General features: G+C 48.4%; 1 protein-coding gene across 1 annotated transcript in view; it reads left to right on the top strand.

Annotated features, from left to right (window-relative positions):
- Positions 1–2,189: 2,189 nt before the first annotated feature.
- LOC144093934 (uncharacterized) overlaps positions 2,190–17,591 on the top strand; it is a 229,879-nt gene continuing 214,477 nt past the window's right edge. Inside the window, exon 1 of the mRNA XM_077627695.1 lies at positions 2,190–3,912. Coding sequence (XP_077483821.1) covers positions 3,663–3,912 — 250 coding nt within the window. The 5' untranslated portion in view covers positions 2,190–3,662. The remainder of the gene's footprint in view (positions 3,913–17,591) is intronic.

Raw genomic sequence — 17,591 nt, 5'->3', positions numbered from 1 at the left:
CCAGGGCACTCGCTATCTCATTTTCCATTCATAACGTGATTTCAGGGAAGAAATCGCCTCAGGAAATCAATGGCGCTGCGGGATATGCGTAGGCTATGGGACGTTTCGTAGGCTATGTCTGGGCCTTCCGCCTTTGTTCGTCTGTGGGTCGTCCTTATATTTAATACTCTTTTTTTAATCCAACGTAGTTCTAAAACGATGCAAATGATACCAACTAGCCTAATTAGTTGCTTCGTTGTAGTCTATCTTTGTTTATCGACGGAGCAGTGGCAACATGAGCTGGAAGTGTAATTCATGTTTGTACAAAGCTCACCTCATGATTATCATAAGTGTCAGTGGCAGCATCAGTTCTGTAACATATTTCTACATACTGTTAATCATCGGATGCCAGTTAGCGAACAGCGCTCAGCACTTCCCTGTGTGAGTCGCTGGCAGAAACTTTCGTTCTCCTATGTGAGCCCTCGCGGCCTGCTCGCAAGGCCACTGCCATTCACCGATGTGAACGCGCCCTTACCGATAACTCGAAATTAAAAACACCAGCACTTGTTTCACGCATTTTATGATATATGCCACTGGCGAGGCACTATAGACATTAGAAGAGCCCCATATCACGCCTCCCACGTTCTTTAAGTTCCTTCTCTGGTGCTGAAAGTACACTTCGTCATAACAAACTTGCTTTTCCTCAGTGCCAGTAGTGCTGCGGCAGAGCACCCTCCACAAGTAATTTAAAAGCGTCAGCAGTAACTGAATCCGCCTTTTTCGTGCTCCTTCGTCAGTGCCCTCTTTTGAGCTGCTTTCACAATCCTTTACAAGCAGATGAAGGAACCACTTATCTGAACATACGTTATCACTTAAGTGAAAAGAACGAAAATGTTTGAAATTATGATGAGTGGGTGCGCTCTTTTGATTCATTAGAGATAACATTTATTTTGATTTTAATCCCCTTATAATGTACTTGCTACCTGTAGTACTTAGCCCACAGTAAGGCAGAAATGGCGAAAAATTTATTCCCTAATGTTTCATGACTACAATTGCACCTACATTTCTTCTTTCTCGTTCGCTCAGTACCATAATTTTAATAGCGAAAATTATGTCAGGGGGTGTCGCAACTAGATGTAACCAAACTTATAAACAAGAAGAAATGTCCCAGCTGCCCAGTGAAACCAACGAAGAGCTGTTCAGAGACGCGTGGACTAGGCTGCAGTACTCTTCGTTCTTCAAAGTTAATTAATTCACTAAGGCTGATTAGCTATTTTTCAAATATTGACTTCAGAAACATAAGCTTCAATGGAAAAGTTGTGGATCGGCCCGAAAAACCGCCAACAGCGATGTTTCAATCAAAGTACGATTTACGTAGGTCTACTACGTAGTACGATTTACGTAGGTTTATTTACGTAGGTTTAAAAGAAGTTATGACGTGACCAGCTGCTGGCTCACATCTCTGCCCCAGTGTGCACGCAAATGCTCACCAGGCTGAGCCCGTCAGAAAAAAAAAACAATGGATTTTATTTTCTGAAACGAGTCTCAGGACGTTGAAGTAGCATCGTTGTCACCTGGAAGCTTTTTTTATTATTGTGCGAGTTATGGTTTAAGGCTAATAAAAAAAAACGCTTTACGGAAACGTTACTTCGGTGCAAACGTTTCAGTCAACTCTTTTTAAAAGCCGTCTACAACTTTTCCATTGGCACTTTTTCTTAAGCAAGCACGTAAGCAAGCCAGTGAGAAAAAGAATTAGTGCGAAAAAATAATAAAAGGCAAACTCTCAAGCGCGAAAGCCAGCAAGTTGCATCACTTCAGCTATCTCGGCCGCTGCCCTTTCGCTCGCTTTTTGCGTTTATTTTCCTCTCGAACCGGCTCTTTCACGTGGAATTAAAAAGAGAAAATGCACCCTCCAAAAACGAGAAACTACAGAGGGCGTATACGCGGTAAGCAGCTACTGCGTGCTGGATGGCAAGGGCGGAAGTTCCCGCGGCTTCTATCAGATGGCGACGTGAGCGGCTGGGAGGTCGGGCGCGCGTGCATCGTGCGAAAGGTGAGAGGAGGACCCACCCGCTTCGCGCCTCACTGCGCATGCTCTGCTCCCTTCGTTTCCTCTCGCTCCCGCCCCAGTTGATCCGCTCCTCTTTCGCGCTTTCCCCCAGGGGTCCGGAGCGAGGGAAGACCTCCTCCCCATCGCGGGATGCTGACTCGTAGTAGGGCGAACGCTGTAGGGTTTGGCAGAGACCAGCGTGGTCGCCCTTCCTCCTCCCCAAGCAGGCGGTGGCGCCCGGCGCGACATCTTCCCTCATCCGCTGCCGCTGCTCCTCGCTGCCCGGAGGGTGAAGAAAGGCGCGCGCGACGCTGGGGGAGCAAGACGCGCGGGGCACGTCGCTCGTTAGTCGTCGCCGGCGTCGTGGGGCGGCCGCCGTTCTGTGCAGCACGCTCCTTCAGAGAGAAGAGTACGCGTGCTTCTGTATCACTCTTTTGCAAGCTTTCTTCGACCAGCATTGACGTCGTCAAATTTTCCGGGAGCTCATTGACGTAGCTGCGTGTGCGTAGACTCTGCGTGCAACGAGGAGAACACTGTGGTGGTGGAAGTGGTGATTGTCGGACTCCCTGTCGTCGAAAGTGTCCTCGTGCTTTTTACTGGGGGGTGGCTGTGAAAGCGGCACCTCGTTTCAAATCAGAGAAACGCTTTTCCGCACTGTGCTTTCACGGCCACAATTCGCCCTCCTCCTCTGCGAAACGCTTTCTGGTGGACTTGGCTGAAGTGACAAACAAGTTCGACTTCTTTTCAGTAGAAGGAAAGTATATTTTAGTATCGTTGCGCATTGCGTGGTCGCGTGGGCTCTGTAGAGACAACTGACGTCGATATCCAGTGACCTGGCACTCAGCCTTCGTAAGCAGCCATTGATATGCATTCTCTTCATGACGTTCTACAATCTCCAACTGAATCCGAGTTAACAAAAGTTATCAACTGGTCAAACGTAGGAGCACTGAGCTTAAATACAGGAATGCAATGCGCGGCTATCAGGAACGCCCCGGGATTGCACTAGTAGCACGTGGTTAGCACCAGCCTGGCGGGATCAATAATTATTTCGGCGGGAGGGGCGGTTTGCACGAAGCTAGCCAAGACTGTTTCTTGCTATGGTTCACAGAAAAGTTCTCGTTGTCACTCCACTCAATTAATTCTTATCGCGAAGGTGTAAATCAGGAATTATACAAAAATTAATTGATTTCATTTCCTCTCCAAGTAACTTTTGTAAACTGTAGATGACTTTGGCGGACACATGAGTGAGGAGTTCACAGCGCAGGTCTGCTCCAGACATTTGCGAACAGCTTCCAAGGGCGCTGGGAACAAAAGCTTGACGCAGCTTGCAAGCTCTATAACCTCTTCACCGCGATGATACCCTGCAGTGATTTAGCTGTGCAGCACACCCTACTAAATAATCCCAAAAACGTGCTGCCCAACCTTGGAAGACGTTTTGATGCTTGAAAAGTGGCTCTGGCATCCCTTCGAAGAGCGTCCTTTGTAGAGCCCGTAGTTCCAGCCAGAGAAGTGGACGCTGCAACGACGTTTCGGAGCCGCATTCCGCTCTCCTGTGAGAAATGGCAACCGTGTCGGTGGAAACGCCGGAGAAACCGGGCGTAGTGTGCCGCGCGCCCGTGGCTCAGGCCCACTGATGCCGTCCACGTCGGCGCCGCAGCGAGCATGGACAGTATCCCCGGCGGTGGCCTGTGGCAGGACTGAGCCGGACGCTCGCCCGCTGACACTTCGGAGAAGGACAGGACCGCAGTTGTGGGTGCTGGTGGTCGCGACGCTGTCGTTGCTGCTTGTGGCGCCTCTGCCTCAGCAGCCTGCAGCCGCCGCAGGCCTGCCGCTGCCCACGGAGCCTCAGTCCACGAGCTGGCTTGCCAGGACCCGTAGGGACGGTAGGTGCCTCTTTTCTCCCGTCCACCGCCCTTGCATAAGGCCTAGAAGAATAGAGGTTAAAATTATATCAATACAGCGTACATACCTTCCTCGTGGAGTAATAAGTTAGATCATTTATATCCGAAAGTGACAATGACGTCTTTGCGAACGTCGGTGTTCTGTTATACTAAATATCTAATAAATGTAATTGTCAGGGACCTCGGACCTCGGCTCATGCCAAACCGAACTTGCTATTTACAATCTAAGTCAAAAAATACTAAATTGCAATGGGGTTTTCTCCTCTAGGATTAATTGCGCTGCAACACCATTAGTCATTTGATAGACGAACCGCTACTCCCCAGAGACTAATAACAAAAGGACACCAGTCATATCCAGTGCCCGCACAGACGAGCTATTCGTCTTTGGGCCTGAGCGATGCAGTTTGTCTCATATTACCTGGCTTCGACTGAGAGTGCGCTGAAAACTACATGGAATTTATTAAGAATATGACTTTACCACCACAATGAAAGTTGGATGTATTGGGTAGATTAAGAAAAGTTCAAACTTCCAAAGAAATTTTTATTGATAACAGGCGATGCATACAGAAGGTCAGAACTGCATACATAGCCTAATCTTATCTGCGTGCCACTAACGACAGAAATTTAGATATTTGCACATTTTCATACAAGGTTCAAAGTGCAGAGCATGAAACACTTCGCTCAATTGGAGGCCCTCTCCACAGTTTTCTAGTTAAGCTTATCACTTTGCGTTCTAGAAATGAACGATTGTTTAAGCTCTGGCTGACAGCCTTTATTGCTACAATACAAAGCGCTGTGTCCGTGTGATTCGCGCGCGTGTTTATGTAGTGCTCCCGTTGGGGAATATTGAAGCACCTGCCAGTTCTCCCCACATAATGCTGTCCATGTGATTAGGACCATCTGCAAAATACGCCTTCAAAGCAACCAACATAAATTTTCCTCTGATAAGTGCTTTACTTGATTTTATCATTTTTATTTGTTGTTTACGTAGACTTGAAAGGTTAGGTAGATTCTTGAGAGGGGCGCTGGCTAGTCCCTTTCACATTAAAAGAAATTAGTAAAACTGACGCCTAGCTAATGTTCTATCCTACCTTTCTTAACGAGGACAAGTTTGTTTGCACAGCGGAGATATCAACTTAGGGGCTGACAAAACTGCAGGCGAGATTATTCGTCAGCTAACCTTATTCAAATCGTGTGAAACCTTGTCGATGTAAGATATTACGGCGAATTTTTTGTTTTTGTTTAGTTCAGTTTGTTTCTTGCCTTCTGGGCCGTTTCACACTCTCACTTATAAAAGTACTAATTCCACTCTTGCAGTCACCATCTATGCACACATTAACTCACGGCAGAACAAAGTCCACTCCAGATGTCACCATCTATGTACATATTCAGTCACAGTAGGACATAGTACATTGCAGTGCCACAATCCATGCACACATTCACTCACAGTGTAACATGGCCCACTCCATAATTTAAGCTCACAGACGCACCTGCAAGCAGCGTTTGCAAGTATGCTTCAATTAACGTGTTTTTAAATTGCGCAGTTGTGAAGCATCTTTCTAGACGTCGGCTAGAATCGGAAGCAGGCGAGATCAAACATGCAGATTACTCGACGTCTTGCAGTGACAGGTGGCATATTGAACTGAATGTATCTTTGCACCAAACAAGAAAAAATCACCGTAAGAACTCTATTACACGCGTGTAGCACTACTGGAAGCCATGTGAGCTTCAAGTCTTGGTGAAGCACTGTGATTTGTAATGGCTATGGTACAAAAGAATTGTCGGGAGGAAATGAATAAAAAACAGTCTCACGGGACTGTTATGGCTATGTCACTTTTGCTTTGCGTGATGCGTAATATCCTACCATGTCACGCTCCCAATTTGCTAAATTTCTGCGACGGTGATGTCTTAGCATGCCAGAAAAAAAAATAGAATAATGCAGTGCCAGAGAAGCATTATTATTAATAATACTGACAAATTGTGTTGGCGGTGAGGCCTTTTGAGTGGTTGAACATAACGCGAAAATATGATCATGATCATTTACAAATCTAATACAAAAATACAGAATTCACGATATCCTACAAAATCACATATCATGCATCTTAATTCATTACACATATATCATACGCTGTATATGCTTTACAGACATTTTCATGAAACAAGATGACAGGACAACATGATTTCATTCTCAAGGCAAAAATGAAAAACAATCCCGCATTCACAGCAGCCTTCACACTACGGCTGTCGGTGAAAACAGTCAGCTTCGTTTCCCGGCCGCTTGCGACGTCAACTCGGGAATGCGCAGTTGCAAGCTCCCTATAGCCTAATGCGATGGTGCGTCGCTTGGGTCGAAAAAGCTAAAACGATAAACTATACGCACTGTGTTTGTCCTAACGCCAAGCATCTTACGCAAGCTTAGAAACCATGTTCTTCACTCTAGAGCACTGACGCATCGATTGCGGCGACCTACATTGCAAAACTTGGCGACGCGCACTCCGTAGGATCTCGCCAGCTTGCGACACGTTCTTCATTCGGAACACACAGCCTAAAGACGAAACTAAGGCATTGAGAGAAAAGCATGAAGCAATCGAGAAGACGCACCAATCTTTGCGTTTCCATAAATTTGTCATTTACGCCCTTTGCGCAATTTTCTTTTATCCTTTGAAAGCAAGACGGCACCCAAGGCACATTTTTTTTTAATCAGTGAATTTTCTGGCGGCCGCTTATAATGCCTCTAATCAAGGAAAATACATTGGGGGGAGCCGCGGGACTAAGCATCACTCAATACTAAGGGTACAACAGTTCCTGACTTCACTCTACTATAAGCATGCTAGACCTTCTGACGGTCGCTAGCAGATCTGTTACACATTCAACACTTCTGAGAGTCAGTTGGTCGTGTGCTGGCTGAAAGCATCACTCCTAACGAAAGCCGAAATTCGACGACCATCAAGCGACATAATTATGCGCCCGCGACCGATCATAGCTAGCGGCGACGCAGTGAAAGGATGCTATACGGAGTATGCATTGACGTCACAGTGGTGGCCATTTTAAAATGCATGTAGCACGGCGAAAGGCTGATGGCATATCTTGTAAAAGTTAGATGTTGGGCTAGTTGGTTTTCTGATCAAGTAAGCATATCTTTAGCGCAAACACGACAAGACACAGAAAGAAACAAAGGAAAAACACGGGCTTGTTTTCCTTTGTTTCTTTCCGGTTCCTGTCGTGTTTGCGCTAAAAATGTGCATACTTTGTCAGAAGGCATATCTGGTCGCCTAACCCCAACTGCTGCGGTTCGCCGTGCTGAACCTGCACGCTGCATTACAAAATGGCGCCTGTGATGTCACATGAACACCTCGAATATCGCGTTTCATTTGCTGACTGTTATCACTTGTGCGACAATTCTCAAATCGTGCGTCGCTTTTAGCTTTACGAAAAACTTTCGGCTGAAAATATATTGGGCTACGGGTTCACTGCAACCATTAGTTGAGCTTTACCAACACTAGAAGGACCGGGATTGCAGGACAGGTTGTTATGTGTTATCCCAAGCTTCTCTTCTATACTGCTACTCTCCTGACTCATGCCACACCAAATGTAAAAACGGTGATGCAGACCTTAATGACCACGTCACCCAGGAAGTCGCTGTATCAAGCTGCATCCTACTTCAGATGAAGGGGGAAAGAACGGTGTAACTCACAGGTGCAAAACATTCAGAAATACGGCACTTAGGCCTTTAATCTTGCTGCTCGAGACTCTTACAGTTGCCAGGAAGTCATTTGTTGCATGTAACGACTGAAAACTCCCGACTGAAAACATCGCGCTGTCTAATGCTTGAGCCCTTCGTAAACTTAAAACGGCGTACAGAGAAAGCATTCGTGTGTGCATTCACCTTTCTTTCATCCTCGTCTGTTTTGCTAACTCTAACTATAAAGTCTGCTTAACAATATAGACTCCGCTTTAAGGAACAAACGACATGACGCTTGTTCTCAAGCACGCTGCACGGGGCATATATACTGCTTTGCACAGGTTGCGCTTTCTAACACTATTACGGGCGGAAACGCTGTTGTTTGGGTCAGCAGTTTGAAATCACGTGTACTGAGTATTTCTGTGCTCCTTGTCAAACTCTACCAACTAGCCCAATTGCAGACTACTAACAATATGTATGTAATGAACTCTAAAAACAAATTTCAGCTTGTGCCGCTGTGTGTGAAGATGTGACGCAGACAAAGTGCTATTTGGGCGTACTTGGGCGTTCCTGGACACTTGCCACACTTATGGTACAGATTACACGCTTGGGGCAGTCGGAAAGCACACAGCGAACAATCGCACTTTAGCTGCGCATTGTCACCGCATTTCTTCGTGACTGTCACAACAGGGCGTTATAATATCGCATCAACTTCATATTTGTGAATTGCGCCATGATGTTATCGACGCGACAACCGTTATTAATTGCCTTCACGGTTTTCACTTTTTATTCGTCCACCAGCGGTATAATACATACCCGTGACGAGCAGGGCATATTTTCACATGGCTGTGTTGACGAATAAAACCGCATGCTATTTAATATTCATATTAGACTAGGCAACTTTACAAGAACAGAAATGAAAGTGTGAAATTCCATTAGCGATTGCGTACGAAGCGAGCTAGAACCTGTGGTCACAGATGTCGGCGCTCATTTTTAAAGGATGGCTTGCAGGGCAAAGAAATTCACTACCATGCGAAACTGTTTCAGTTTCAAGTTGTCTAACGCAATCCAAGATCTTCCGACAAATATCTCATTCGCATATGAGAGAGAGAGAGAGAGAAATAAAGAGGAAGAAGGAAGGCAGGGATGTTAACCAAAATGGTTAAAACACGTATATACGCACATAAACATACACACATACATTATACACATATGCAGGCTCAAGCAACGTATACAACTTCTCATGACGAAATGAAGACTCTTGGTTCAAGAGATTTGTGTGGTGGCCCGTCAGCAGACTGTAGGAATTTTTTTTGTCTGATGAGACATAGACATTGTACATGTGTCTGCGGATGTGCAGGAGCGGGCAGTCGGGTAAGATATTTTGTATTTAAAAGTCACAAATCACAAAGCTAGCAGAAAACGTTTTCTAGTTGCGAAGATAAAATTCTCTCATGCTTTCTAAGGAGTGTAATTGGATCCACGAGAAGCACCCGTAATATGAGGAAATAAACGGCGCAAAAAAATCAAGCCTCTGACTTCTAAGGTTGGAAAAGTTTTAAAAGTAAACAACTACTCCTTTAGGCTCATTACAACCGTAAGCAGACTGAGCAAAATTGCTAATCGAGTCAGCTCTTGTAAAGGTGGAACCAATTTTACGCTCGAAGGCAGCCGGTAAAAAAAAACGTTCGCTAGATAAGACGTCCTACAAAAGTTTCCCAAGAAATCCAGCTTCCATGGATGTTCTGAGCAATTTTTTTGTAAATTAGCTGCCAGGAGATGGTCGTGCTAGCCTAAAACTAGGTTGCAACATTTCGAAAAGCCGGAACAATTGATTATTCTGATTAAAACAGAAATAGGCCTTGGAAACTTTGTTGCGCAACCAGCGGCTTCAGGAGTGGACTATGTTTGTATTGCGGAAAAAGCCTTGTCTTCTCTGTGGTCAGAAAGGGTGCGGCTATATTTATTGCCTAAAACAGGCCCACAAAATTCTCCGGAGGAAATGGGGGGAAACTGGTGAGGGGGGGTGGGGGCGGTACGAAGTAAGCTAAAAGTAGAAAAGCAAGGTTCAAGACAAGCCTGTCCAGACCGGCTGAAACTTTGTAAAAGAAACTGCAAGTGTTTCCATGTTGAAATGCATTTATTAAAACAAGTTTATTTTCTTGCTTGCTTGATTTACTTCCTTTATATTTCTTTCAATGCCCTGATATGAATAGTGTGACCTAAAAGCTCCACGGCGAAAAACTGAATTATTGCTGCACAATACTTTTCTTTTCCGGGTATTGGGATGAGTTACTACAAAACCCAGCAACAACACGGCGAACTACTGTGCTGTAATAGCGAGCATAGCTATTAGCACTCTTAAACGGATGATGTGATCAGAATGATGCTGAAATAAAGTTAGAGCTATTCTTTTTGACTTCGAGAGTCCTTCACTATTCAAGTTTATGTTTTCACGATGAACCAAATTCATGTAAGTGCCGCCCCCTTGTACAGTCGTCCACACGAACGCCGCACCGGGGAGAATACTGGCAGCGTTTACTAGTAGCCTAGGGCTCAAAAGAAGACTGTAACGCGCAAGGACATTAATAATAATAATATTTTAACTCCTCGTGTCTCTAACGTTATATAAGCCCGATGGATGGATGGATGGAAAAACTTTATTTTCGTCAGAGAGCATGTGTGGACGATTCCGTGTCAGGTGGCCATCAACCCATGGCTGACGGCGACCTGGGTGGCCCACTCCACGGCCCTGGTCTGGACGACCGGGTCTGAGCTGGCCAACACGGCCTCCCACTGCTCGAGGGAAGGATCACGCATAATGTCCGCCGGTGGCGGTGCTATGCTACAGCTCCATAATATGTGGTCATAGGTTGCCAATTCGTGACACCATTTGCACTCCGGCTGAATGTCCGGGTAGATTTTGCTCAATACGTATGGGTTGAAGAAACATCTAGTCTGCAATCGTCGCCAGACGCATTCCTGCGCCTTCACCAATTGCTTGTCCGGGGGTGGGTAAATCCTCCGCTGGCCAACACGGCCTCCCACTGCTCGAGGGAAGGATCACGCATAATGTCCGCCGGTGGCGGTGCTATGCTACAGCTCCATAATATGTGGTCATAGGTTGCCAATTCGTGACACCATTTGCACTCCGGCTGAATGTCCGGGTAGATTTTGCTCAATACGTATGGGTTGAAGAAACATCTAGTCTGCAATCGTCGCCAGACGCATTCCTGCGCCTTCACCAATTGCTTGTCCGGGGGTGGGTAAATCCTCCGCTCAAGTCTGAAATGATTAGTAATGTCATGAAAGGATACCAGCCCATCTCTCGTGGACCTTCCCGGGACGTCCAGCTCACCTACTCGGCTGACGAAACCTCGAGCATTCATGTGAGCCGTCTCGTTCCCAGGGTTCCCAGAGTGTGCAGGTACCCAGACAATTTCCGTCTCCGTAATCCCTCGCTCCGTGGCCCGATTCAGCAACCGCGCCGCTGTGACAGATATTCTGCCCCTCGCCAAATTTCGGATGGCTGTTTTTGAATCGCTGAAGATCAGGTCAGCATTACTACTAGTCATAGCTAGTGCTATCGCCGCTTCCTCTGCAGTTTCTGGGGAGCGGGTTTTGACTGATCCAGAGGCGATCAAGCGTCCTCGCCCGTCCACCACCGCAATTGCAAATGCATCCTTGTCCTTATACTCGGCGACATCTACATAGACTGCCCCGTTGTACTTCCCGTACTTAGCATGTAAAGCTTTGGCTCTTGCCTTCCTGCGGTCCTCATGATGTATTGGATGCATGTTCTTGGGCAAAGGTTTTATGTACAAGCCCTTGTTCATTTCCCGCCTCATCTGAATTTTCGTGTCACCGGCTGGAACGTCAACTCCAATGCCGATCCTTTCCAATATGTCCCTTCCTGCTTTTGTTTTTGAAAGCCTACCGAGCTGCATCACTAAGTGCGCCTCCCGTAGTTCTTCTAGGGTGTTGTGCACCCCTAATCCCAGCAGTCTTTCGGTAGACGCATTTTGAGGCAACCCAAGGGCCGCTTTATACGCCTGCCTAATCATAGCCTCCACCTTTCCTTTTTCCGCCGCGTCCAACTTCAAATAAGGCGTCGCATACACTATTCTACTGAGCACAAATGCCTGCACTAGCTTACACAAGTCTTTTTTCTTAACACCTCTCTTACGATTGGCGATTCTCCTGATTAGCCGCACGGTAGCATTGACCGTATTTTTAAGCCTTTGCAAGGACTCGCTATTCTTCCTGTTAGTCTGCAGATACATACCCAGGATCCTGATCGTTTGGACCTCAGCGACCGGTACTCCCCCCACTTTCACCTCTAAAGGTGGTGGCGGCGTATAGTGCCTCGCATGTATCGCTCTTGGTTTATCCCTCAGAACAAAAAGCTCGGACTTGGGCTGAGAGCACGAGAGTCCTGCTTCCCCTGCTAGCTCCTCCACAATATCCACCGCCTGTTGTAGAGTTTCTTCCAACTGTGCGTCACTGCCTCTTGTTACCCATAGAGTAATGTCATCCGCATAAAATGTATGTTTAAGTCCCGATATCCCTTGCAGCCTGGGTGGTATCTTGATCAAGGCGAGATTAAATAGGAAGGGCGATAATACCGACCCTTGCGGTGTCCCCCTGCCCCCCAATGGGAAGGGATCCGATTTCATTTCTCCGACTACAATCTCCGCAGTCCTACCCTCCAGAAACGATCTGATGTACCGGAAGGTTCTACCCCCCGGTCCTATGTCTTATAGGTTCCTCAATATTGCCTCATGGGTAACATTGTCAAAGGCCTTAGTGAGGTCGAGCCCTAAGATAGCCTTGGTGCCCGTGCCGTACCCAGGATCAACCACGTCTTTTTTGAGCTGTAACATGACGTTCTGCGTCGATAAATTAGCCCTGAAGCCAATCATTGTTTCAGGTATCAACTCATTGTCCTCTACATAACCCTGAAGCCTGTTCAAGACCACATGCTCCATCAATTTGGCCAAGCACGACGTTAGCGAGATGGGACGCAGATTCTCAATGCAGAGCTTCTTCCCTGGTTTAGGAATAAATGTAATCCTAGCATGTTTCCACTCTGGCGGAATCTCCCCGGCCGCCCAATATTTATTCATCAAATTCGTGAGTGCCCCCACTGACTTGAAATCCAGGTTCCTCAGCATTTTATTAGTAACCCCGTCCGGACCCGCTGCTGACGTGGTACGAAGCTGGCCCATTGCAAACTCCACTTCCGCCACCGTAAAGTCTGCATCCAATTCAAGGTTTTCCTCTCCCGAGTAATCCGGCAAGCAACCACCCACCTCTCTGTTTATGTAACGACTTCGGAGTTCATGTATAAATTCCCCAATCGTGCCTTGATACCGATGCACTAACCTAGCCATTTGCCCCTTTTGCGCAGATTTGGTTGCGGCCGGGTCTAAAAGGTGCCTCAACAACTGCCATGTTTTTTTGCATCCGAATTGCCCATTCATCCGGTCACAAATCTGCCCCCACTGTTGACACTGCAACTCCAATGTGTAGGCTTCGATTTCTCGTTCTAGCTTGGCCATCTTCCTACGGAGGACACCATTATGCCTGTGTTTCCTCCACCTCCGAAGGAGACTCGCATGTGCTTCCCACATGTGTAACAATCTAGAGTCAGCCGTAAAGCCCTCCTCCTCCGTCGGAACCTCTTCTGTGGTACTCTTCACGACCTGCTTGAGCGTGTCAATCCAGGCTCCTAAGTCCTCGATTTCCCCGTTCACTATGTCATTCCTGTATTGCCGAAATCGGTCCCAGTCCGTCACTCGAGTTCCTTTCACCGTTTCTTTGTGCTTAGCAGCACTAAATATCGTGGAAAGGATATAGTGATCACTTCCCAGTGGCTGTCCCGTGTTTACCCACTGTGCATCCCTGATACCATTCACAAATGTGAGGTCTGGAGAGGTGTCTATGCTTACGCTGTTGCCTATCCTGGTATGATCTAGAGGGTTGTTTAAGACATCGCAGGTCCTGGGCAACCTGCCAAAGCTTATTTCCCTTCGGGCTGGCTCGGATGTAGCCCCACTCCGGATGAGGCGCATTGAAATCTCCCACCACGATGAGTTGAGACCTAGCCGCTAGCCGTTGCGTCTTTATCAGAAGGTCTGGCAGGCCCACCCCCTTATCTTTTGAAGAAGAGTATACATTAAGAACAAATAGACTCTTATCGTCCTTTCTTTTGGGCAAAATCTCCAGCAGGACGTAGTCCTCCCTGCTGCTATCTATGGTATGCTGAATCACTGTGGTGTTGCGATGGACTAACACGGCCGTGAAGACGCTCAATACGCCCCCTCGATCAATCTCTGGTGGTGTAAATGTCTTAAATCCCGGTAATTTCACCGAGCCGCTAGCCTCCTGCAAAGCTATAATGTCCGGCTTACTATCCAGATTTTGTATGTGCAACTGCAGGTTCCCCCGCTTGCGACGGAAGCTCCTGCAGTTCCACTGCCAAACCTCAATTTGCTGGCGAGGGGCCATGGTGAAGCCCTAGGTTCACTAACATCGGCTCTTGGCCGATTACGGGAGGCAATCTAACCTCTAGCATAGCATTTAGCTGTTTAAACATGTCCATTACCTGGGTCTGGAAACCCCGCATGTCATTGGTGAAGGCGTCAAGACGCTCCTCAATGTTCCCTAGTCTAGCTTCTATCCTGTCGAGCCGGCGATCCAGCCTATCCTGTCTTTCTTCCAGTTTTCCTGCTCTCTCCGCAAGGGTAAGCATGTCTCTCTTAAGACAAGTGACTGTGAATACTGGCTGCGGCGTGTCCGCCGCCAAAGTTTCTGCTACTCTCTTTGCACGAGCTCCCTCATCTGCCGGAGGTGGCCTTTTGACCGTCCCCCGATTCTCCACTTTCTCCACTTCCATAGCTGTGTTATCGTCCACGCGAGAAGCGTTCGCCTGCGCCGCTTGCTGTGGGGTTTGGGCCAACGGCGTCTGTACCCTGTCTACTCTGCCGGGTTTAAGCGCGCGTTCCATCTCTGCTATCCTAGCTTCCATCTTTTTGATAGTTTCGGCTTGCTGCAGCACCTGCCTTTGTAGCTCCTTCTCTCGAGCAGTCTCATTTTGGGAGCCCGCGTTGGGCCAGCTCACCTTTTTCGTCGTGGCACTTGGGCTTCTTCCATGACCGGAACCTTGCCCTCCTCCTTTGCCAGGCTCGGGTCCGGGCAGTGGCGGGAAGGAAGCTGACCGGTCCCTGCTCTTGCTATCGCCTCTCGCACCGCTAGATGACCGCTTCCTGGGCCTCGAACGCCGCTCCTCCTTGCCCGTCTGGCTCTTGTCCTCGTTGCTCTGCTGCAGACCCGTCGGCTGCTGACGGGCTAGGCGAAACTTGCAGTTCCGACTTCCCGTGCTGTGCGCCCCATGACACACGATGCAGTCCGGCGTGCAGGTCAGCGACTCTCCCTCCGGTGGTGCAGGATGTTCTTTCCCGCAGCGGCGACACAAGTTAGTCTTCGGACGATAGCAAACGTCCGCCCGATGTCCCACTCGTCTGCAGTTATAGCAGGTCTCGACTAACTCTCTATATGGGATCACAGCCTACAGACAGTTCCAATAGATGACTTGCCGGGGAACGCGCTTCCCCCCGAACATGATCTGAATCGCCTTTGACTTGCCCAAAGGTCTGGCATCCAAAATTTCCATGTCTTCATTCCTCTTCAAGAATCCTGCGCGAATTTCTGCCAGTGGGCATCCGTTGTACGCATTGTAAATTACTCCGCGCAGAGAATTCTCCGGCGCCGCCACATACGCCGAAACCGCAAGGTCACGACCGCCCAGCTGGAGCGTCTTGACATTCGCATATGCCCCACTACGATTCATACACGGCGTGCTCACCGTCATCGTGTTGTTTCTCTCATTGACCCGCACCAGGTCTTCTTCCACCGCAGTCGCGTTCGTCAGCTTCGCTGCCGCTCTCAGGGCACATCCGAGCTCCCTCGGCGTCACTATGCTCAAGTCCCAATTCTTGGGCCGGCACACAACCTTGAAATCCTTGGCTGGCATCTGAAGAAACGGTCCCCGTTTCTTCCACACCGGCGCTTTCCCCCGCTTGACTTGGGCTGCTCCGTGCGTCTGGCGCCCGTCGCTGCCCGCCTGTTTCTCGGTAGGCCTACTCTCGGTGTGGTCCCCGTACACAGTCTTCTTGAAGCGATGTTGCGCCTTCAAAACCCAGGCCCATTCTCCCGCCTCGAATTCTTCGGGCGTTATAGATTCTCCCTCAACGGAGTACTCCATCATCTTTAGCCTCGCAAAGGCCCACTACCACAAGGCACGGCCCTGGAGCCCGGCGCCGTAGGCGTCGGCTCGGCCTATAGATTAGGCCTAATTTTGCCGCACCGTGGTCGAGTACAAATCGTGAAGAAAACCCCTAAAAGGGGGAACACTTGCCAAAATATGGTGTCCACAGGTACAGGGCAACTTCCTGCAGACGATTCCACAAAAATCAAGACCAAGGCACAGCGCGTTCCACCGAAAAACGGTCTCAAGGCGGGAGCTCATGCGGAACACGTCCGCTCAGCGTCCGCTCAGCGTCCCTCTCCATATAAGCCCGAAGTTTTCTGGGGACCTCTACTACGACACCTCTTTCTCTCTTTCTTCTTTCACTCCCACCTTCCTCCCTTTCCTTACGACGCGCTTCCGTTGTCCACCGACATGAGTGAGACATTTACTGCGCCATTTCCTTTCCTCGAAAAACAATATTATTTTTTTTATTTACGCCAGGAAGCGGTGACTGCCAAAAATCCGCCACCGAACACGCCACCTGAGCGCTCTAGACAGGTATTCGGACGACTGTACACATGAACAGCTATAGGCCACGGTAACAACTATATGCTTATAAGACGTAATCTCATGCCAAATTTCGAAGTCGCTGGCTTCTAACAGCGATGTCTTTTACCGGCTCTTTGTGCACCAATCCTAACATACCCTCTCCCGTTCTTAGCATAATCTCACGGTGTAGACTGACGTCTTCATTGATGCGAAATTGGAAACTTTTTTTTTTAGGGAAAGGAAATGGCGCAGTGTCTGTCTCACATATCGGCGGGCAACTGAACCGCGCCGTAAGGAAAGGGATAAAGGAGGAAGTGAAAGAAGAAAGGAAGAAAAAGATGCCGCAGTGGAGGGCTCCAGAATAATTTCGACCACCTGGGGATATTTAACGGCCGCGGCGGCTACGCTTTAATGGAGGCAAAACGCTAAGGCGCCCGTGTGCTGTGCTATGTCAGTGCACGTTAATGATCCCCAGTTGGTGGAAATTATTCCGGAGCCCTCCACTACGGCACCTCCTTCCTTTCTTCTTTCATTCCCTCCTTTATCCCTTCCCTTACGGCGCGGTTCAGGTGTCCAACGATATATGAGACAGATACTGCGCCATTTCCTTTTCCCAAAAACCAGTTATTATTATTTAGGTCCTTAACGTGCACTGGCATCCCACAGCACACGGGCGCCTTAGCGTTTCGCCTCCATCGAAACGAAGCCGCCGCGGTCGGAGTGGCTTAAGAGTGGCCTTAGCTCGCGACCTCAATTGAAAGCAGCGACTCCCGCTCGCAAGCACCGCCAATGCGCACGCGCTGATTGGCCCTGACGCTAGAGGCGCGCGGAGCTGCTAGGGTGCCTCGATGCGCGCCCGCTCTCCGCTTAGGGTGAGGACAACCGCGTCGTCTGCCAGCGCGACCGCCATTTTCTTGCTTCCGCTGGTCGCGAGACGCTCGTTTGCTGCGTGGCGCGCCTAGATAGAGGTGGCCCCGCTTGCATTGGGAGCTTGAATTTGACTTTACTTTTGAAAATCATTCATTTTATAGTTTAGATGAAAAGTAAGAGTAAAGATTCGGTGATGCATTCGCTATTTCGAGACGATTAGCGAAAGTATAGCGGATATCTTTCTTTGTTTTGCTATAGGTGATCACGGCGGGCAGCTGATCGTCGTCGTTGGAATACCGGCGCCACGGA

The sequence above is a fragment of the Amblyomma americanum genome, chromosome 6 (genome assembly GCF_052857255.1).
Source record: "Amblyomma americanum isolate KBUSLIRL-KWMA chromosome 6, ASM5285725v1, whole genome shotgun sequence".
Lineage (NCBI taxonomy): Eukaryota > Metazoa > Arthropoda > Arachnida > Ixodida > Ixodidae > Amblyomma > Amblyomma americanum.
This window is presented reverse-complemented; position numbering and strand designations above follow the sequence as displayed.